Source organism: Alexandromys fortis, unplaced genomic scaffold (assembly GCF_014885135.2).
Source record: "Alexandromys fortis isolate MF-2015 unplaced genomic scaffold, M_Fortis_MF-2015_v1.1 scaffold_36, whole genome shotgun sequence".
NCBI lineage: Eukaryota > Metazoa > Chordata > Mammalia > Rodentia > Cricetidae > Alexandromys > Alexandromys fortis.
The window spans coordinates 9,518,598-9,541,412 of record NW_026067915.1 but is presented as its reverse complement, the minus strand read 5'-3'; the positions used below and the strand labels follow the sequence as shown (position 1 = coordinate 9,541,412).

The following is a 22,815-nucleotide window of genomic DNA, read 5'->3' as shown; positions in this document are numbered from 1 at the left end:
TATCTATAATCCCAGTACTTGAGAGGAAGAGGCTGGAGGAGCCTGAGGTCAGACTGGTCTACATAGCCACTTTAGACCAGTCAGGGCTACATAATTTTAAAACTCTATCTCCAAGAAAACAGAAAAAAAGCCGGGCCTAGTGAAATCACTCATTAAAGTATTGCTGAAGCCAGATGGTGGTGGAGCAAGCCTTTAATCCCAACACTTGGGAGGCAGAGGTAGGCAGATCTCTGAGTTCGAGGTCGGCTTGGTCTACATAACTAGTCAGCTAGGGCTGTTACACAGAGAAACCCTGTTTCAAAAAACAAACAAAAAAAGTATTGCCAGCGCTCAAGCCTGTGAGCTTTTTGTTTTTTTCCTGATATTTTCTCTATATAGCCTTGGCTATCCTGGATCTCACTCTGTAGACCAGGATGGCTTCAAATTCACAGAGATCAGCCTGCCTCCCAAGAGCTGGGGTGAAAGGAGTGAGCCACTGCTGCCAGGTTTAAACTGTGTTTTAATCCCACTGTTAAAATTATGACTCTGAGATTGCTATCGTATGACATAAAAACACTGCCTTCTCCCCTGCCCTCCTAATCAAGTCTTTTGCCGATTCTTTCCTACTCAAACACACTTGGAGAAGTGAGGATGGCAATAATTGGGGCTTTGTGACACGAAAAAATAAAAAATGAGCACTTCTGAATGCTGAGGCTTTTTGGACAATGCGTAGGAGGGGGGGAAGGAAGGGAGAGGGAGGGAGGAACGGAGGGAGGGAAGGAGGGATGCAACCCATAGTTTCAGGTAGGCAAGCTAACCCCTCATCTATGAAACACTGTACTCTTTGTAAACGGGCCACAAGAGACCCTGTCTCATTAAAAAAAAGAAAAAAAAAAAAAAAACGAAACAATCCAAAGGCCTGGGTCCAAGATGGTGGTTGCAGTATTTGCACCCCAGGTTTCTGGGCTGTTAGGCCGGTTCCACCCACGGTGGAGAGGTCCATGTGAATGGCGCCCACAGCTTGCCTGTTCAGAGTCCTCACCTACATCACGGTGCCGAGTGGGGTGGGAGTGGATGTGCTCAACGTTTTCCTGAAGTTGCACCACAATGGAGGGTCTAAAAGATCCGAGTTCATCGCCAGCACCCATCTCTACACCAGGACCAAGCCCTTTCCCTGGGGAAATGGTAACCATTCCCTCTTCACAACCATCAGGTAAATCCGTTTCTGACCGGATATGAGGACAAACAAGGGAGCCTGGGCCATCACCTAGGCAACAGCGCCACAGCACTGGTTTGGACGTTACTCTGCAAGTGAACCAGGAAAGTGTATGGGGGCGCTCAGGGTTTTTGGTTTGTTTTGTATCAAATACTGACCATCTTAACTTTTTTATATCCCTTTACTTGTGGAAGGAGATAGCCAAGTGACAAAGTTAAAAAATAAGCCACTGGGGGCTGGAGAGATGGCTCAGTGGTTAAGAGCATTGCCTGCTCTTCCAAAGGTCCTGAGTTCAATTCCCAGCAACCACATGGTGGCTCACAACCATCTGTAACGAGGTCTGGCGCCCTCTTCTGGCCTGTAGGCATACAGACAGAACATTGTATACATAATAAATAAATATTAAAAAAAAAGTGTTTTAAAAAAAAATAAGCCACTGTACTTTTCAAAAAAATTTTAAACGAGAAGTTTATGTAGAGAGGTTTGCCTGGAAGGGAAAACATGGGTTCATTTTTATAGTAATTTACCCTAACTCAGATCCCATTGTCCTACATGTAAGAGCTATGTGCAAAAAAGGCACAGATTTTTCCTTCCTTTTACAATGATAAATGACAAGTGAACATGATATATAAAAATTTTTGGTTGAACAAAAATACTTACTGGAATATAAAAAGAGCTAACAGAACACTCCACTAATGTCAAAGAGAGAGATTTTCAGAGAACTGATATTTTGCCCCATATCATCTCTATTCAATGTCAACCAAACACACGCATTGCCCATGTAATTTGAAAAAGTGGAGCGCCAGTAAGATGGTTCAGCAGGTATTAAAAAAAAAATTAAGGGGCTGGAGATATGGCTCAGAGATTGAGGACACTGCCTGCTATTCCAGAGGTTTTGAGTTCAATTCCCAGCAATCACATGGTGGCTCACAATCATCTGTAGTAAGATCTGGAGACCTCTTCTGGCCTGCAGAACACTGTATACATAATAAATAAATAAATAAATTCTTAAAAATAAAAGAAAAAATTTAAAACCCTGAACAGAGCTACACATGGTGGCATGCATTTTCAACCTCAGCTCTAAGGAGGGAGAAGTAGGTGAATCTCTTGTGAGTTTGAAGCCAGCCTGGTCTACATAGGAAGTTCCAGGATGACCAGAGCTATTGGTAATAACTGGGGCATTGTATTGCTAAATTAATAGATTTTATCTCAAAAAAGAAAATGCACACACACACATACTAAAAAACAAAAAAATAAATAAAAAAAAAAAAACTAAATGGCTGTGAAGTAGCACATGCCTAGTATAACCCCAGTGCCTGGGAGGCAGAAACAGGAAGATCAATGCCAACCTAGGATACATGAGATTCAGGTTTCAAAGAAAACAAACAATGACCCTCCCCAACGAATGTGTGAATGAATGAATGAATTCATGTTACTTTGACTAGAATGGATCAAAGGCTATGAACACTACTCTGGTATCCTTTTAGCTTATATCTGGTCTCCAGTTTCAGAAGAATTATTATAGGAATTGGCGAGATGGGTCAGTAGTTAAGAGCACGTGTTGCTCTTGCAGAACACAGATTTGATTCTCAACAGCCACATGGCAGCTCACAACTCTAACTTCAGTTCCAGGGGTTCTGATGCGCTTTTGGCCTCCTTGAGTACTGCAGGAATGTTGTACATAGACACAAACAGGCTAACCACTCATACACATAAGCTATTATAGAACATACACACAAACTAGGGGATGGGAATATAATTTGGTGATATGGCATTGGCTGGCATGTTTGAGGCCCTGAGTTCAATACCCAGGACTAAAAACAACCACAGTATCCCTCAATACAATCCAAGGCTACCTAACCAGTGTTAGCATCAACCTCAAAGGTATCATGATGGTGACTCTTCATTGTCAACTTGACTGGATTGAAATGACCGAGAAGACAACTCTGGGCATGTCTTTTCCAGAGGGGTTTAACAATGGAGAGGGGACTTACTCTACATAGAGGCAGAGAATAAACAGACTAGGGTTCCAAGTGAATAAGGAAAGGAAAAGGAGAGAACCAAATGAACACTAGCACCCTGCTTCCTGACTGTGCACTCAATGTGACCCCTGCCTTCATCATGATGGACTGCACCCTCAGACTGTGAGCTAACATAGACCCTTCCTCCCTTAAGTAGTTTTCTGTCTACAGACTGGCCCACAACAAGACTGTCCTTACTTCAGATGACTACTGTGGCACCCTGGTGGTCTCCAGGCCACTGAAAATTTGGTTCAGCTAGATATAAACTCGGGGATTTTCAGGATCCCTCAAGGACTGACTGACAGTCACAAAAACACAAAGAATAATACTAACTTTATAATTAGGATGCTTTATTTTCTTTTAGTAAAGAATCCAGGTCAATAGCTGGGCAGTGGTAGCACACACCTTTAATCCCAGCAGAGGCAGGAGGACTCTGTGAGTTTGAGACCAGCCTGGTCTACAAGAGCTAGTTCCAGGACAGGCTTCAAAGCTACAGAGAAACCCTGTCTTGAAAAACCAGGAAAAAAAAAAAAAAGAATCCAGGTCAAGACTAGCCAAATGAAGAGACAAACACTAGTAGTGGAAAGGTCTCAAACACAAGTTCTATACCTTCTCTGACCAGAATCAGGGCACATCACCCTCCCAGCACAACAGTGTGTTCACATTGGGTTGTCAATAACCAACTCCAACTCCTTTGTTCTTCCCAGCATTAGACTACCTAACCTAGGCTTGTTAGCGCACATTTGCTATTCCAGTATGTAAGCTGAAACAGGGAGGTCATGAGTTTGAGCCAATCTGAGTTACATACTGAGCTCATTCCAGGCAGCCTGAACTAGATATAGATGCTCAAAAAAAGGGAGGGGGGGCAAGGTGTTGGTGGTGCACATTTCTAATTCCAGCGCTCAGGGAGACAAAGGCAGGAAGATCTCTGTGAGTTCGAGGCTAGCCTGGTCGACAGAGCGAGTTCCAGGACAGGTTCAAAAATTTACAGAGAAACTCTATCTTGAAAAAAAAAACAAAAAGAAAGAAAAAGAAGAAGATGAGTGATGTAATAACGGTGGTGGTAAGGTTAAAATATCAACTCTCATATAGCTGATTTTTCTGGGGATAAGTCCTTGACCTGAGTAATCGTTATAACATAAACACAGATAAGATCCAAGAGCTCAAGAACACCTAGCACATCTGTAACATGAAATGAAAAAAAAAAAACCCTGAATTTCAAGTGATGGAAGAATTCTCTTTGAAAGAAAACTGTGTGTGTGTGTGTGTGTGTGTGGTGTGCATGTGTGCATACCTCATGAAAGAAAGACAGAGGTCAAAACATAACAAGGGAATGAGAATACAGCTCAGTTGGCAGAGTGCTGGGCTAGTCTTTGATGCCCAGCCCTATATAACCCAGGAATAGTGAAACACACCCATATTCCAGTCTTTGTGGGTAGAGACAGGAGGGTTAGGAGCTCAAGGTCTTCCTCACCCTACCTAGTAACTTTGAGGACTAGATGAGATTCTTTCTCAAAAAACTAAGGCTAGACAGAAAGCTCTGTAGATAAAATACTTGCTGTAGTTGCTGTGTAGCATGAGAACCTATATGGAAAAGCCAGGTCTGGTGGTAGGCACTTGTGGCTATGGCACTGAAAAGGCAGGAGAGATGGCTCTCTGGAGCTTGCTGGTCTCACAGACTACTCTACCCTATGTGAGCTCTAAGCTAGTAAGAAGTCTTGTCTCAAAAATATGAATAAATAAAAATGAAAAAGAAAGAAAAAACCCACAGTGGACAGCTACTAAGAAATGACAAGAGGTTGACCTCTCTCTTACACACACACACACACACACACACACACACACACACACACACACACACACACACATCAAAGAAAATCATTAAGAAAACTAAAGGGACTGGGCAGTGGTGGCACACACCTTTAGTCCCAGCACTCAGGAGGCAGAGACAGGCAGATTTCTGTAAGTTCAAGACCAGCCTGGTCTACAGAGTGACTTCCAGGACAGCCAAAGCTACACAGAGAAATCATGTCATAGAAAAAAAGAAAGAAGGAAGGAAGGAACAAAGGAAGGAAAGACAAGGGAAGGAGGGGGAGGGAGGAAGGGGGAGGGGGGGAGGGAGGGGGAGGGAGGGAGGGAGGGAGGGAGAACTAGAGATTGGAGGTTCAGCTAAGGCGGTTGAGGCAGGAAGATGCATTAAGCTCCAGAGCTTTCTTTCAGCCAACCTGGACAACATAAGGAGATCCCAGAGATCTTTACAAAGACAGCCAAGGCCGAGCTGGAGAGACGCTCAGCAGTTGAGAGCATGCTCTGCTCTTTTAGAGGAGTTCAGTTCCTAGTACCCACCCACATCAGGGGACTCAAGCAAGTACAACTCCAGCTTCAGGGAGATCCAATGCCTCTGGCCTCTGTGGGCATCTGCACTCATGTGCATATCATCACACACAGATACACACAGGAATATAATTAAAAACAATAAAAATAAATCCTTAAAAAAAAGACTAGTAATGTTCATTCATTTTAGTAAATTCCATCCCTCCTTTTTCTCTTTTGGGACAGGGTCTTATTATGCAGCCTCAGATGGCCCTAGACTTGCTATGTAGATCTAACTGTCCTCAAATTTATGAAACCTTTGTTTCTGCCTCCCACAGGCCGCAATTACAAGCGTGCATTACCACATCCAGCCTACAAGCCAATTTTAAAATCTTGTGTGCACTGAAGTTAACCAAACTCAGAATCAACTGGAGTTCTAAACACAAGAACCTTGGAACATTGCCAAGCAGGTAATATCTGTTTTGTAAGCAGAGACACTAAGCATTAAACACTTGGTTTGGAAACAGCAAGACAAATCACGTATTTATTAATGGTCATGGAGTAAACAAACCTGAAGCCTCAATCATCTGCCCCCCCAAAATCTACTAGACTAACCAAAAAGTGGAAAACCAGTGCAGTGGATCACACCTATTAGCAAAACACTCAGGAAGTAGAGGTAGGAGGGTCCCAACTTCAAGGTCATCTTCAAGGTCAGCCAGGGCTCACAGGAGACCCTCTCTCAAAAATAAAACAAAATGAGGGAGGAGTAAGCCTGGCAGTAGTGGCACATGACTTTAATCCCAGTAGAGGCAGGCAGATCTCTGAGTTCGAGACCAGCCTAGTCTACAAGAGCTAGTTCCAGGACAGGCTCCAAAGCTACAGAGAAACAGAAAAACCCGTCTAGAAAAACAAAAATAAAAACAAAACACCAACAACAACAACAAAAAAGCCCAAGGATATCCTATTGCTTGAGTTTTTTTTTTTTAAGAGTCTACCTATGTAGCCAGGTTGACAGTGAACTCACAATCCTGTCTTGAGTGCTGGGATTACAAGTGTTCATCATCATTGTTGGCTTCTCTGCACTTTTGACCAAACCTGAGGACCCAAGCTCAACCCACTAGGTCCATGTGATGGGAAGAAAGAATTGACTTCAAAAAGTTGTCCCCTGGCCGGGCGGTGGTGGCGCACGCCTTTAATCCCAGCACTTGGGAGGCAGAGACAGGCAGATCTTTGTGAGTTCGAGACCAGCCTGGTCTACAAAAGCTAGTGCCAGGACAGGCTCCAAAACCACAGAGAAACCCGGTCTCGAAAAACCAAAAAAAAAAAAAAAAAAAAGTTGTCCCCTGACCTCCACAGGCCAGCCATAGCATACACATGCACACACACATAAACACATATATACATACACTAAAAGTAAATGAATGAGGGAGCTGGAGAGATGGCTCAGTAGTTAAGAGCATTGGCTGCTCTTCCAGAGGACCCATATTCAATTCCCAGCACCCACATGTCAGCTCACAACTGTCTGTAACTCCAGTTCCAGGGGATTTCACCCTCACAGACAGACATGCAGGCAAAACACCAATGAACATAGAATAAAAATAAATCACTAAAAAAACAACAACAATAAGTAAACAGAATAAGAGCTATCAAAATGTTCATTCAGTGGGGAACTCACTTGCTGCCAAGGCTGACCACCTGAGGGAGGTGAGAACCTGCTTCCACAGGCCTCCCCTGGCCTCTGCAGTCTCAGGAGCTGCAGATATTGCAGTGCTACAGCCTCTGCGCCTGGCACTTACAACATTTTGGGTTTAAGCCCTACCGTTAAAGAGGAGATAGCCCCACTGACTAGGAGAAAGTGTATAAAATTATACATCTGATAGAGGACTGTAACCACTGTATTCAAACAATTCCTATTACCCCCAAATTTAATCTTTTTTAAAATTTAATCTGTTGTTGTTCTTTTTGAGACAGTCTCTACATAGCCCAAGCTGTCCTGGAGCTCACTCTGTAAACCAGGCTTGCCTCAAACTCACCAAGATCCACCTGCCTCTGCTTGTGCTAGTATTATAAGGCACGTGTCACCATGCCTGGCTTTTAACCCCAAAATTAAATACCTCAGTGAGTTCACGGACAGCCTGGTCTACATAGCATGCTCCAGGCCAGCCAAGGCTACACAGTGAGACCTATCTCAGCAGGAAAAAAAAAAAAAAAAGAAAAAGAAAAAGAAAAAAAATAGTTTGGGGTTATTTCCCCCCTGAAGTCTTGTCTTTTCCATTCAAAGGAGTTCTTTTTCATTTTTCCTTAATAAATCTATTTCCAGGGCAGGTGATTGTGGCAAATGCCTTTAATCCCAACACTCAGGAGGCAGAGGCAGGTGTATCTCTGAGTTCAAGGCCAGCCTGATCTACAAAGTAAGATCTAGGACAGCCTCCAAAGCTACACAGAGAAACCATGTCTCAAAAAAAAAAAAAAAAAAAAAAAAATTAATTAATTAAATTTATTCCCTATAACTTGCTTAAAGAAAAAAAAGGAGCCTGGGCCTAGAGTGGTGGAACAAGTCTTCAATCTCAGCACTGGCCAGGCTGAGGCAGGAGGACAAAAGTTCAGGTCTGAGCTCAGTTGCCAAACCCTATCTGGAAAGAAAAAAGGGAGAAAGGGCTTGGTATTTCTGGTTATACACTCAAAAGACACGAAACTATCCAGCCACAAGGTAAACCTGCCCAGAGTTTAGAGCAGCCACATTCAATCTACTTACAAAGCAGAAACACCTAAGTGACCCACCCATCATACAATGTGGCACAGTATAAGGAGATCAAGCACATGGACAATCAAGGAGGGACGTTCACCTGTTGTGGAATATTATTTTAAGGTGTGTTACTTTTGTTTATGTTCTGTATCATTTGTTTAACAATGTAGAGATGTGTTACTTTTGTTTATGTTCTGTATCATTTGTTTAACAATGTAGAGATGTGTTACTTTTGTTTATATTCTGTAACATTTGTTTAACAATGTAAAGATGTGCTACTTTTGTTGCATTTGCTTAATTCATGAAGCTGTTGATTCTCTGCGATAGCTCCTACAGCAATGACCATTTCCCTACCCGTTGTTACTTGAACATTTAGCTAGACCACTCAAAAATAGTTAGAAATTTTCTTTTTTCTTCACCCCCCCCCCTCCCTGGGACAGGGCTTCTCTAGATAGCCCTGGCTGTCCTAGAACTCAGAGCTCGGCCTACCTCTGCCTGCTGGGATTAAAGGTGTATGCCATCACCATCCAGTTAGTTTGTATTTTCTAATGTGATTTAACTATTAAGCTCAAAACAGTCTCTCAACGTGTTTGTTTTGTTCAAAAGGAGGCAAGTGGTTGGGACCTGTCTTGGTAGTCAAGGGTGCTTGCTCCTCTTGCAGAGGACCTGAGTGCATTTGTTCATCCACACCAGACAGCTCACAGCTGCCTGTAACTCCAGCTCCAGAGGATCTGATGTACTCTGACCTCTGTCAGAGCACCCAAATACAGCAGCTATATACATGTAGTACACATACTAATACACAATCAAAAGAAACCTGCAGGTGCTGACCATTGTGATGCTCATTTTTTTCCTTTTTGGGTTTTTTGTTTTGTTTTAGTGACAGGTTTTCTCTGTAGCTTTGGACCCTGTCCTGGAACTAGCTCTTGTAGACCAGGCTGGCCTCAAACTCACAGAGATCACCTGCCTCTGTCTCCTGAGTGCTGACAGTAAAGGCATGCGCCACCACCGCCTGGCTGAGATGCACATTTTTAATCCCAGCACTACTCAGGAGGCACAGGCAGGCAGATTTCATGAGGTAAAGGCCAACTTGGTATACATAATTAGTTGCAGTCATTCAAGGCTACATAGTGAGCCCTTGTATATAAAAAAAGTAATTAAAATAAAAAAAATTAAAAAGCAAGCTAACTCTATTAAGTTAGTAAAGCGTTAGTGGAAGCAACCAAGAAAATGGAACTGCCCTTGACATCCTTACTTAATGAACAGAGTGTTACTTGTATAGTTTCCTGCAGCCAACATAAAGTATTGATTATGTTCACCCATTTAATTCAATTGTTTTAACCCATAGTGAAATTTTAAAATCTAAATCTCTACATTTTTAAGCGATTATATTTTAAGAAAAATAAATACATAACGAACAGATGAGGGATGGAATGACCTAACTGAAATTTCCTTTAACAACTTAAGCAAAGGGAAAGAGGAAAAGGGGAAAAACATTGATAACTGTTTGTTGAATTGTATCAGCATTGGGGAAGGAGGTTCAACTGTTGAATGTGAGTGACAGCATTCAAGGGGTGGTTCAGTTCATCTTTTTTACTTGAAAGGTTTTCATTGAGGCAAAGGCAGGAAGTTCTTTACAAGTTCAAGGGCAGCTTGAGCTACCTAATGAGTTCCTGTTTAATCCAGGCTAATGACCTAGTCTCAAAAAAAATAGTTTTCAGCCATAACTCTTCCAGGATCGAAATCTGCAAATCAAGTTACCACCCTCTTATTCAGGACGAGCTGCCGAGTGCGGATGCGGTAGCCTTCGGATAGGAAGCAGGCTATGGGATCTAAAGCAAAGGCAAAGCAGCTTCTGGCGGGACCGACTTAAGCTCCGCGCCACCACGCGGACCAAAGAACGCGCACGCTTCATTCAAGGCTGAATCTGACAAATCACTCTCTGTGAACGCTCCGGCTCGGAGAACCGCGGAGCTCAATTTGGAATCGGCACACGCGGGGAAACCCAAGCAGCTCGGCTGGAGAGTTCTCGGGCCTCGGCCCAGGGCAAGGCCGGGCGTCGGGCCCTCGGCCCCGCTGGTCGGCCCGCGGGACCCTCCCTAGACCCTTCGCTCCGTGCCCACCTCGCACCTCGGCCGTGCCCCGCCCGCCTACCTTCCAGGTTCAGATCGTCCGAGTCGGTGTCACTCTCCCCGTCCTCTTCGACGAAGGCGACCGCGCTGGACTCCTGCGCGTGAAAGGTCGTCGGGGTGGCGATGAGCGTGTCTGAATCCTGGGCGCGGGCCTCGCGCAGGCGTGTGAAGTACTCCACCGCGAAGTCGACGAGGTCGGGCGGCTGCTGCCGCAGCACCTCCACGGTGTAGCCCTGCAGCAGCTCCGTGAGCCCCGGCGGGATCTGGATGTGGCTCATGCCGGCGACGTCCGAGGGGACCGGCGGGTCTGGGCCGCCGGCGGCCGCAACCTGCGCACTCCCTCACGCCGGCCTGTCACTCGGCGCCCGCGGTCTCCCGCGCGGCCCGCCTCGGCCTTCCTCGCGCCGCGCCTTGTTTCGGCCGGGTCTGCGTTTGTTGTGCGGGCCGCGCGACCCTTCTGCTACCAAGCCAGCCTGGCGCCGCCGGTGCTGTCACCCGGCCGCAGCCGCCGCAGCCGCCGCCGCGGGGACCGACGGGCTGGCGAGCTGGACGGGCGCGGCAGGCGCCCGGGTTGTGACGCACGCGGCCGCGGGCATGCGCGTCCCCGCCGAGAGCTGGCACAGAGTGCGCGTGCGCCGCTGGGCCGCCCGCTCTTGGAGCAGTCCATGGTCAAGGTGTGGGAGGCCCCGGAGAGAAGAAAAGAGTGACCCAGCCGCGAGGCAGGCGGGTTGGGGCGTCTCGCCTGGTCACAAAGACCTTTCACTTATGCTTTCAGAACAGGCTGAGAGCCTCTTAACCGAGGGCCAGGGACACTGATGTGACATAGGACCCCTCACCTTGATTCCTGCACTAGTGGAGGACCAGAGGGTTCACTCTACTAAGGACATTATGACATTAATGCTAACCCCCAAAACAGGGATCGCCCAGAGGAGAGTCGTCTAATAACACAGTACAGCAACAACAAAGATCTGGGCAAGTCAGGACCACCTTAACTGACAGGTGTAACAGTTCAACCGATTACAAGGCCCTGAGGAGTCTAGTGTAAGGTCCTGAGCTGTCAAAAGGGGAAGGTTTTGTAGGAAGTGAAAGTTTCGGAGATAGTCATTTGGAAGCTTTGGGCAGAGAAATAACACTGAAGGGCTCGCTGAGAGCGAGAAAAGGCCTGCGGACAGGACAGACCTTTGGCCTTGTTCCTCTTCTTGGACATTTCCACCCCAGTCTTCATTCTAGACTACACCTCTTTCCTCCTTGCTCTCAAGACAGGGCCCTGGGTCACATTATTTGATGAAACTGAGCAGATGTCGGCGCTGTTACCTTTTGCCTCTGGGTAGAGGGCAGAGGTCAATTGGAGAGACCAGGCTATTACCCAACTTGCTTCCTCCTGTCACCAAACTTGAACAAAAAAAGATATCCTTCCTGGGAAATCTGGCCACAAATTCAGTGCTGGCCAAAGACCCGGTGAGCATAAAGCCCTCCTCCTTCCTGCCAGAACCAGCCGACAACTGAATAGCTGTCGATGTGGGAACCTGATGGGCATTTGAGATGGTTAAGCTCCACCTGGTAATTACCCAGTATTAATTAAGATCTTCTCTAGCACCGCCCATCCAGACTTGGCACAAACCCAAGACCTCAGTGCTGCTGTGAACTGAGCTGTCTACTTCACTGAAGTACACAGTAGAGAGGCCAGTCCAGCCCTCGGCTAGGGAACCTGTGATTACAAACATCTGTGTATCCCTGAATATGGCCCCTAACCCAGCAGAGAAGTCTTTGATGTTAAATGGCAGGGAAGCAGCGTCCAGTGTGTTGCCTGGGTGCTTATTGAATACTTGTGAAGAATGAATGAATGATAAATTTCAGCAACAACAGAAGCAGAAACTGCTCTCCTGACTTCACAGTCTCATAACAGGTATCCTTTCCTTCAAAGCCATGCTTCTAACCGCAGAGCACGAAGGCCCCATTAAAGACAGGCAGTCTGGAGTTAAGCATGGTGCCAGGTAAATGCTTGTAGTCCCAGTACTTGGGAGATGGAGGTAGCAGCATCAGAGTTCGGTGTCAGCCTCTGTTACATGGTGAGTTCAAGCTAGGCTGGGTTACATGAGACCATCTCGAAAAAGAAAAAAGAAAAAGGAAACAAACTAAACAAGCAAAAAGACAAGCAGTGGAGATAGGTCTTTTCTGCTCTTGGATAGACTGACTCTAATAAGTTTTCCAAGATTCCGACCTTGCCATTAATACCAGAAACCACGGGTGTGCCTCCCATTGCGCCATAATACCGAGAGAATTGTCTCCAAGCAACCTGACAGCCAATCTTTGGGAAAGGTAAATTCACAAGTCCAAGTCCTAGTTTTCTCACAGGATCAAGTCTTACGTATTTCAAATGGGGCACAGGCAGGTGAGTTAGGACTCTGACCCCAATTACAAACCAGAAAGCTTGTTGACAGAGCTGGGTGTGGACAGGGTCTCCTGGTGCACTGAAACCCTCCTGGCCTCTGGCCTTCCTGACTTGGTCACAGATGCAGCACTGCTCAACCATCCCGTCCATCCAGCAAACAGCATTCATAGGACACCCTAACCTGGTGTAGTGCACATAACCTGCAGTCCCCACTACTCAGGAAAATCACTTTTGTACACAGAGTTTGAGGACAGCCTAGGCAACACAGAGGGATCTTTATCTTAGAAACAAAGACAAAGGACACAGACTGGGACCGGAGAGATGGCTCAATGGTTAAAACCCCTTGTTGCTCTTGTGGGTCGGGTTCCCAGTTCTAACACAGTGGCTCACAACTGTTTATAACTCCAGTTCAAGAGGACCCAGGGGCACAGAGCTCTGCAGACACACATGGTGCACACAATGCAAGGAGGCAAAACACTCATACACATAAATCTGAAAACAGTTGTCTGTCTTAAAGGGGTAGGATGCATATCAGTGAGAGATTGTACTTCCTACTAGGTCTGTGTTCAATATCCAGAGCCCAGTGAAACCCAAAGGGCTGGAGTGAACAGAAGTTAGAAACCTAACTGGACATTGGTGGCGCACACCTTTAGTCCCAGCACTCGGGAGGCACAGGCAGGTTTGAGGCCAGTCTGATCAACAGAGCAAGTTCCAGGACAAGCTCCAAAGCTACAGAAAAACCCTGTCTTGAAAAAAAAAAAAAGTTAGAAACCTGCAGCTACTCCTCATCTGTCTCCGTATACCAGACTCACAGTGAAATTCTACAGCTTGAGCCCCACCTGACTACCTCCCTCCCGACTCTGCCCCCAGAGGGTGTGGTCTATCACTTCCCTACCCTTCAACAGTAAGGACAGTTTGAGGGCTGTCAGGAATGCCCGTCTAACTAACTAAAAAGGCCTTGTAATGAAAAAGGACATCCGGGACCTGAGCCCTGCATCTTCAACCTTTGTCCTGAATCCATTCAAGCCTGTCCGACTGTTACCATGGCAACCAAACCCACCACAGCCAGTACTGACAAACAGCTGCTAAGAGCAAGTGACAATAGTGGGTGGGAAGAGCTTTCAGAAGAGCAATTCGGTGGATGAGGCCCCCTCATCCTATGCTGTTATTTTCCTCACAACCCTCGGGAAATGAACCTCTTGCCCAGACCAAACCATCAGCCACAGAGACAGACAGAAATACAGTGATGCTAATTCTCAGAGGTGTTTACAATTGCTGATGCAGAGTTTGTACAGGTGGGACACATGCTGTTTAGCCCCTGATGTGGGAGTGATTTCTTATTAATAAAGAAACTGCCTAGGCCCCTTGATAGGCCAACCCTTAGGTGGGTGGAGTAAACAGAACAGAATTCTGGGAGAAAGAAGCTTAGTCGAGGAGTCGCCATGATTCTCCCACTCCAGACAGACACAGGTTAAGATCTTCTCTGGTAAGCCAGCTCGTGGGCTACACAGATTATTAGAAATGGGTTAGAACAATATGTAAGAGCTAGTCAATAAGAGGCTACAGATAACGGGCCAGGCAGTGTTTAAAAGAATACAGTTTCCGTGTAATTATGTCGGGCATAAGCTAGCCATGCGGGTGGCCGGGTGCCGGGGACGCAGCCCCGCCACTCCTATCACTACAAACCCCACAACAGGGAAGGGTCTCAGTGAAAGCAAACTTAGGCAGGGTACCAACAGCTGTTTCTAGTAAAATAGTGAATTTCTTATACTCTTAATAGGTTTATTACTTAAAATCATTTTCCTCTAAGAGAACTCAGCCCCAGTGGAGACACAAACCACTCACTTGACCAAGAGGCCATTTGATGACCTTAAAGTCATTCTCCTGCCTCCTCCACTGGAGAGTTAGGATTACAGGCATGTCACCATGCTCAGCTTATTCAGGGTTGAGGATTGAACCAAGGGCCTTGGGCATACTTAACAACACTCTTAAGTGTACTCCATCCCCAGCTCAGCTTCTTTAAGCCCCTTGGTCCCTACCTGTGCACTGGACCCTGCTGGTTCTCTGAGCACATCTGTATGCAGTTCCTCACTGAGCCTGTCCTCCTGCTCACGTACTATCAATTTTGTCTATTTCATCTTAGAAGCAAGCATTAGCATTCATGAGCCTCTGATTAGCAGGAGACATAGGGGAACTTCCCTTTGCCCTCACCCATTTGTCCTTTAGTCTACATAATGCCTTCAGGAAGAGGCCACAGTCTTTGATCTAGGAGGTTTGATCTATTTTAACAAACATCCACGCTCCAGGGAGCAGTTAATTCCCAGGCCACCTGTTTCTGAACCTGTGAGCCAACCCACTATGGGGCACTGTGTCCCAAGGAAGTGTCAGTGTCTGCAGTAACCAGGGGTCTGCTTTTGAGACACCTTAGGACAAGGAAAAACACTGGAAGCACAATAAACAAGCCCTGAGGAGAGCCTTGAGAACTACCCACAGCAGAGAAAGCAGAAAAGGTGCCCTCAAGGAGCAGCAAGCCCTGAGGCCTTTTCAGGGACTATCAGGACTCTACTTGACACTCTTGACTTGACTCACGGGCCAGGTACTTGGGCCTTGATCCAGAAACACAGACATGCCTCCTGCAGTCTGGGTCAAGTAAGCCCCAGGACTCCTGATAAGATCACAGAAGTTTCTTCAGGCCACCAAGACACAAGGTCCCTACTCTGCTACCAACTTGCTAATGGTCTTTGTAGATCTTTTTATCCTGGCTGGGCTTTCTACATCTGAAAGTGAAGGTAAAAAAAAATCTAAGTAAATACTGAGTTCAGTGAAGACAGACTTGGGAGAAGGGAGTGGGGAGAGGCATAGTTCACTGGCAGAACATGTAATCTCATCACTAGCATTGCTTTGTTTCTTTTTTAAACAGGGAATTGAAGCTAGGGCCTCACACATCTCTTAAGCACTACTGAGCTACACACAGTCCCGGGCCTTTTATGTTTTTATTTCGAGACAGCCTCACGAAGTTGCCTGGGATGGCCTTGAATTGTCACAGCTGGCCTTGAACATGTGACCTTCTGTTTCAGCCTTCTGAATAGCTGAAATGGAAGTCCTGTACTACCCTACAATTGATAAAAGGGGAAAAGAAGGAAAGGAGGAAATGAGAGAATATGAAGAAGACAAAAGGCAGGAGAGAACTTTGTACAGTGGTTCATGCCTGTAATCCCAGCACTTGGGAGGCAAAGGCATGAGGATCATTCATTCAAGAGCCAGTTGGGCTACACAGCAAGTTTGAGATCAGCCTGGGTTACATAATGGGATGGAGTCAAAGAAAGAAACAAGTCTATGTGTTTGGGGGTTGGGGGCTTGGATTGTGCTTCTAGCCTCTAAAGGCCATAGTGAACAAAATGCAGGGAGATGCATCCTTCATATCAAAACTAGTACGCTATGCTTCCGAATGGCCACTGCTGCAGCAAGCTGCCCTCTCCCTCTCCCTTAGCCTAGTTATAACATCAGGAATAGTGCCACGGGGCTTCCAAATGGCCGCTGCTGCAGCAAGCTGCTCGGTCCCTCGCCCTTAGCCTAGTTATAACTTTTTAAAATCTTCTGCTCCGAGCCATTATCCCTGGTCAATCACTGTCTGGCTTCCACTTAACTATGACAGAGAAATCGTTGGGGAGGTCCCCAAATCCCCACCCCCACTCTATCCCCCACACTCCTGTCAAGAAGAGATATATATGGAACAGGTGGCATTTCAAAGACATCATAAAAGCCAGCCGGGGCTGGGAGGGTGTCACTTGCCATCTGCTCCGCTCCTGTCACAAACATGCCTCCAGGGCTTCCCTGTTGGACTTCACAGCCTCTGAAGGTGCAAAGGGATAAAATAATCTCCCCCATCATGAATATCAAGAAGCAAAACACTCCATTTTCAAATGGGAAGTATCTCCAATGGAAAATGATCCTACACCCTACCCCATGAGAATGGCTGGCATTTTGGCTGAAATGCAAATACTCCAACAGGCGCTTTCAGTCTAGGGATGAGGTTTCCAGGCAGGCTCACTTCCTGGGGAGCATTAAGAAGTGCTCCTGGGTGACTTGAAGAGAAGCCTGCACGCATGTCCTTTCTGAAGTGTTCTCCTCTCTCAAATCTGCACTTAAAACCTAAAGTCTGTGCTCTCCATCGCTGTAATACATTGGTGGTATAACTTTGCTTTCTTTTGTTTTTTGTTTGATTTGAAACAGGGTTTCTCTGTGTTGTCCTGGAACTCGTGTGAAGCCCAGGCTGGCCTCAAACACACAAAAATTCGCCTGCCTTTGCTTCCCAAGTGCTGGGATAAAGACATGAGCCACCACAGCCTGGCTAACTTTGCTTTTAAAAAACAAAAACAACCCGGGCGGTGGTGGCGCGTGCCTTTAATCCCAGCACTCAGGAGGCAGAGGCAGGCAGATCTCTGTGAGTTTGAGGCCAGCCTAGTCTACAGAGCTAGTTCCAGGCCAGGCTCCAAAGCTACAGAGAAACCCTGTCTCAAAAAAAACAAAAACTAAACAAACAAAACCCACAAAAAAGTAGGCCATCTTCTGGTCATGAGACACTAATGATCCTCCAGCAGGAGCAAGATGGAATTAAAACTGAATTAACATTCCCAGAAAAAAGGCCCCCAGTTTTTGTCTTTTTTCTTTTTGGTAACTCATTTAGGACTGGGGAGATGTCTCAGCGGGTAATAGCATGAGCTGTACAAGCATGAGGATCTGAATTCACATCTCCAGAACCCATGTAAAAACCTGGGCACACACTCGGGAAGCAGAGGCAGGCGGATCTCTGTGAGTTCGAGGCCAGCCTGGTCTACAGCGCTAGTTCCAGAACAGGCTCCAAAGCTACAGAGAAACCCTGTCTCGAAAAACAACAACAACAAAAAAACAAAAAACAAAAAACCTGGGCACCATCATGTATGTGTGCAACCCCAGCAATGTGAGGGGGTGAAGAGAGGAAGATTGCTAGGGCTGACCCTCAGCCTAGCTCCAGTTCAGGGAGACTGTCTCAAAGCAGAACACTCACCGCCTTCCTTTGGCCTCAGTGCTTGCGCACACTCCCATATACTTGTGCATATACCACACACTTAAAAATGCTCATTCACACACATGCATTTGTGAACACACACAGACAAAATGTTATGTTTAGCCAAGTATGAGAAACATACCAATAATCCCAGAATTTAAGAGGTCCAGGAATTTAGGGTTATCCTTAGCTAATGAGTTTGATGCCAATCTGGGCTACATGACAGGCATCCTATTTCAAACAAAATCAAAAACAGGCTGGGTAGTGGTGGCACACACCTTCAATCCCAGCATGCAGATCTCGCTGTAATACATTGGTGGTAACTTTGCTTTCTTTTGTTTTTTGTTTGTTTGATTTGAAACAGGGTTTCTCTGTGTTGTCCTGGACATAACATTTTATGTCCTGGCCAGCCTGGTCTACAGAGTGAGTTCCAGGACAAGTTCCAAAGCTACACAAAGAAACTTTGTCTCAGAAAAGAACAAAAAAAAAAAAAAAAAGAAACCAAAAACAAAAACCAAGTGAGGGTGGGGCTGAAGAGATGGCTTATCAGTTAGGAGCACCTGCTGCTTTTCCAGGAGAACCAGAGTTTGATTCCCAGCACCCACATCAGGCAGCTGTAACTCCAGCTCCAGGGAATCTGCTGCCTCTGCCTCCTCATGCACCCACACTCATGTTCACATACCCACATGCAAACACATAATTAAAAATCTTTCAAAACGTGAAATACTTTATTTTTGGTTGAATATATAGCAAAGTTGGTAAAGAGCTTGCCTAGCATAGGTAGTGCCCTGGGTTTGGTCGCCAGCACCCCATAGACTGATTATGGTGACGCACTCTTGTAATCTCAGTACTCGTGAGGGAAGGGAGAAGGATCAGAAGTTGAAGGTCATCTTACTCAGCTACTGAGTATCCAAAGCCAGGCTGGAATAAGGAAGACCCTGCCTCAAACAAACAACTAAGTTACCCTCTGAGCCATCTTGCTGGTCCCCTACTTGGCCATAATTTTCACATGATCATTCAGAAATATTCTCCTCCAAATACAGCTTCCTTCCTTGAACTCTCTGTTCTCCAGCTTCCTGCAAGTTTACTTACATACCCTAACTCCCAAGTGAAGTGTGTCTGTCATTCTCATGCTCAGAGTGACAGTTCTAAAGCCAAAGTCCCAAGGATCTCTTCAGGGCTTTGACAAGGCAGGAAGTGACAGTGGAACTAACTGTTCCGGCCAGGCAGGACAGTGCCAGAAAAGCCAAACTCCCTTTAGTAAGCTCTCTCATCCACTAAGACAAGGACCAAGAAGCTTAGGGCTCCCTGCTCTCTCATCCACTAAGACAAGGACCAAGAAGCTTAGGGCTCCTTGTTCCAACTCCCTCTGGCTACATCAGATACACAGCAAACGCCAGACCCACAGCCACCTCCAAACTCAGAACTGTTTTTATCTTTTTTTGAACAACTGACTTATCCTTTATAAACATGGAGAGCCATGTAACTCAGGACGAAAGGAAAATAAATTTGAAATGATGGACTACAAGATTGTTTTGGGTTGGCCTGCCTGCCAGACTGACACCAAAAACTTTATTATGAACAACCCAATGAAGCCTCCCAGCCAAACCCATCCTCCCTGCAATATCAAGGGAACCAGAGAACTCCAAGCCAGTAAAACCTCCTTCTTGCCTGCTAGAGGTCCGGCCTAGGGCTCCCAGGAACAGACACTGATTCCGGACAGCCTCCGAAGGCATACCCAACCCTGCTGAACTGTCCCTGAATCACAAGATAAAATATCACATGATGCAAAAATTAGAAACAATATTTATTGTTTCCTGTTAAAATTGAGTGCTCTCATGGGGAAAGAATGTGCAAAAAGAGCCTTCCTATATTATGGCATTCACTTACCCAGGAGGTTGGGGCTGTCTTCACTGAGTAGGAAGGAAAATTCTTCACCTTCTCCTGGGAATTTAGACAATTCTTGTTTATTTTTTATTATATTCTTGTGTAAAAATATCAAACAATAGTTAATAAGTGGTCTGTTCTTAGGTATATCTACCTAGTCCATTTGGTAGACAGATGTGGGCTTCACGCCTACATCGCTCTGTGCAGCCCAGGAGTAGATGGCACCACAGAAATCTGCTGGGTTTTCCTGGCTAGCAACAGAAGATCCCAGCTCCTGATTTAGCTGGTTGAAAACAGGCAAGGGGCCTCCAGAGAGTCAGCCATTATCTCTTCAGCGAGGAGTATTTTGAGTGCAGTAGAGCCATCAGTCAACCAGGAGGTGGCAATTTGGTCAAAGGTAGTAAGTCTATAAACTATTTATTCCATCTCCAATTCTCTGGAAATCTTCTAAATTCAAGTTTCAAAATGGCACACCAAGTTATACAAGGTAGGGGATGTTGTTAAGGCAACAATTTCACCATCATAGCCATGCCTGGAGCTCTGATTCCACCATTTCCCTCCCCTCACCCTTCAGGACTACCTAGTCCTGCCCACTGCTTCTTAGCAACAGCAGTCCAGCATCCAGAAGTCTTGAACAGTCCTCAGCCTCACAAGTTGGGGGCAATCCAGTTAAGGATCTTCATGGCAACTTCAAAGCCAAGGAAACAGGCCTAAGAGAAGGTTGGGTGGGAAAGAAAAAGCAGCAAGAGGGAGTGACTGTAGATTCCACCCACAGCGCCATGCTTGGTTAGCCCTGCCAATGCCAGAGCCCCTTCCCTACCTAACCCCATTTCTACCCATACTAAGAGAGCAAACTAAGCTGAGTGTGGTAAAGAACACCTGTGTACCCAATGCTCCAGAGGCTAAGTTAGAGAGACTGCAACTTTGAAACCAACTTGGACTACACAGTAGCACCCGGCTAAAAGAAGAAAGAAAAGATAGGGAGAGGAGAGAGGAGAGAGGGAAAAGGAAGCATAGTCACTTACTCCCAAGAGGAGTAAAATGTGCATGGCTAGGTCTGGAGAGATTGCTCAGTATTTAAGAACATTGACTGCTATTCTAGAGGACCTGGATTCAATTCCCAGCATCCACATGGCAGCTCACAACTGTCTCTAATTGTAAGAGCTGACACTCAGCCGGGCGGTGGTGGCGCACGCCTTTAATCCCAATACTGGGAGGCAGAGGCAGGCGGATCTCTGAGTTCGAGGCCAGCCTGGTCTACAAGAGCTAGTGCCAGGACAGGCTCCAGAGCTACAGAGAAACCCTGTCTCAAAAAATAAAACAAAACAAAACAAAAAAAGAGCTGACACTCTCACACAGACATACATGCAGGCAAAATACCAATGCGCAAAAAATAAAAATAGGCCAGGCAGTGGTGGTGTACACCTTTAATCCCAGCACTTGGGGGGCAGAAGAGGCCAGCCTGGTCTACAGAATGACTTCCAGGATAGCCAGGACTGTTTCACAGAGAATTTCTGTTTAAAAAAAAATCAAAATAAATAAATAAAAATAAATTTTAAACGATGTGCATGGCCAAGGCTAGGCATGGCGATACACCCTTACAATCCTAGCACTTTTCCTGAGAGTTTGAGGCAGCCTGGGCTACATATAGAGACCTTGTTTTTAGAAATGGGGAATAGAAGAGAAGGATGGGAAGAGAAGGAAGAGAAGAAATAGAGAAAACACATATCCTGCAGCTACCGCTTTTGATAACCAGATCAAGAAATTCAAATTTCTGACCTTAAGGAGTCCCACTGTGGCAATGCTGGCAGCTACAAGAAAGCCAGTGGATGGGGAAGCTCTGGCAATCCCAAAAGCGAGCAAAAGCTAGTTCCTTGCACTGAGTCCAGAAGAAAAATTCCTAGCCCTTGTCAGATACTCACTGCATTGGCTGGGAAGGCTCGGATCATTACTGCATTGAACCCTTTGTACAAAGATGAGACTCCTTCATCCCGGATCAGCTCTCTCAGCACATCTCTGAAACCATTAGGATATTTTCCAGGAGGTGCTGTAGGGCAGAACCCAATTTTTTTAAATTCCAGGAAGCTTTGTGACTTGACCACAGCAACACACATGAGGACAATCTAATAGTCAAATGTTGGGTCAGAGCTAGCACCAGGGTAAGGACACATTGATAGTCATCTAGAAGTAGTTCACAAAGCAGCTGACACTGAGGCAAAGACACAAATGTATGGATTAATGGTGCCAAGGGAATTAAAAATGGAATTAAACAGCTCAGGTCATGTCGGGGAGGGAGAGCAGACTCCTGCTTTGTGTTTAGATTGACAGGGAAGAAATCCTAGGGTTTCTAGCATAGAAATGTGGAGAAGGTTTGTCAGATGTTGGATTCTGCCATGAACAAAGACCTGAGCACTCACCAGGTAAGAAGGGGGGTACCTCTGCTTATAATCCCAGCACTTGGGAGGTATGCCGAAGGAGCAAGAATTCAAGATCAGCCTTGGTTACATAATAAGTTAGAGGCCAGCTTGGGCTACATGAGACCCTTTCTTTAGAAACAAAAACAAAACCCCTGCACCCCAGGGCAGTCAGTGCTAGAGCCCACCCCGTCCAGATCCGTACCACTCACCAGTCTGGAACCTAGACTTGAGCACGTCTGGAGGGATTGCCACAGCCCAGTTGAAGATCCCCGCAAAGCCTCCAGCCACCAGGATCCGAGGCACACTGAGGTCACTAACGCTGCAGAACCCCACAACCCCAGTCAGACAAAACCGTGGCATGGTGTTCAGACCAGCCCCTGCACCGCACTTGGGAAAGAGGTTACTGAAAGGGCTTCAGCTGGGGGGAGGAGGCTCAAGGGCCACAACCTGGCAGCTGCTACTCTGTTGGAGGGGGTTCCATGGATTATTTAAGGCTGGAGAGATGGCTCAGAGGGTAAGAGCACTGACTGCTCTTCCAGAGGTTCTGAGTTCAATTCCCAGCAGCCACATGGTGCCTCACAACCATCTGTAATGAGATCTGGTGCCTTCTTCTGGTGTGCAGTCACACATGCAGGCAGAACATTATATACATAATAAATATATAT

At 46.1% G+C, this 22,815-nt stretch overlaps 2 protein-coding genes across 2 annotated transcripts in view; both read right to left on the bottom strand.

Moving 5' to 3' along the window:
* Prkar2a (protein kinase cAMP-dependent type II regulatory subunit alpha) overlaps positions 1–10,685 on the bottom strand; it is a 62,835-nt gene extending 52,150 nt beyond the window's left edge. Inside the window, exons 1-2 of the mRNA XM_050139545.1 lie at positions 10,271–10,685; positions 10,037–10,107 (exon numbers count right to left, since the gene is read on the bottom strand). Of these exons, the coding sequence (XP_049995502.1) occupies positions 10,037–10,107; positions 10,271–10,685 (486 nt within the window). The remainder of the gene's footprint in view (positions 1–10,036; positions 10,108–10,270) is intronic.
* An 8,949-nt stretch (positions 10,686–19,634) lies between these two features.
* Positions 19,635–22,815, bottom strand: part of Slc25a20 (solute carrier family 25 member 20) — a 20,497-nt gene continuing 17,316 nt past the window's right edge. Inside the window, 3 exon segments of the mRNA XM_050139544.1 lie at positions 19,635–20,443; positions 21,656–21,780; positions 22,360–22,564. Coding sequence (XP_049995501.1) covers positions 20,381–20,443; positions 21,656–21,780; positions 22,360–22,564 — 393 coding nt within the window. The 3' untranslated portion in view covers positions 19,635–20,380.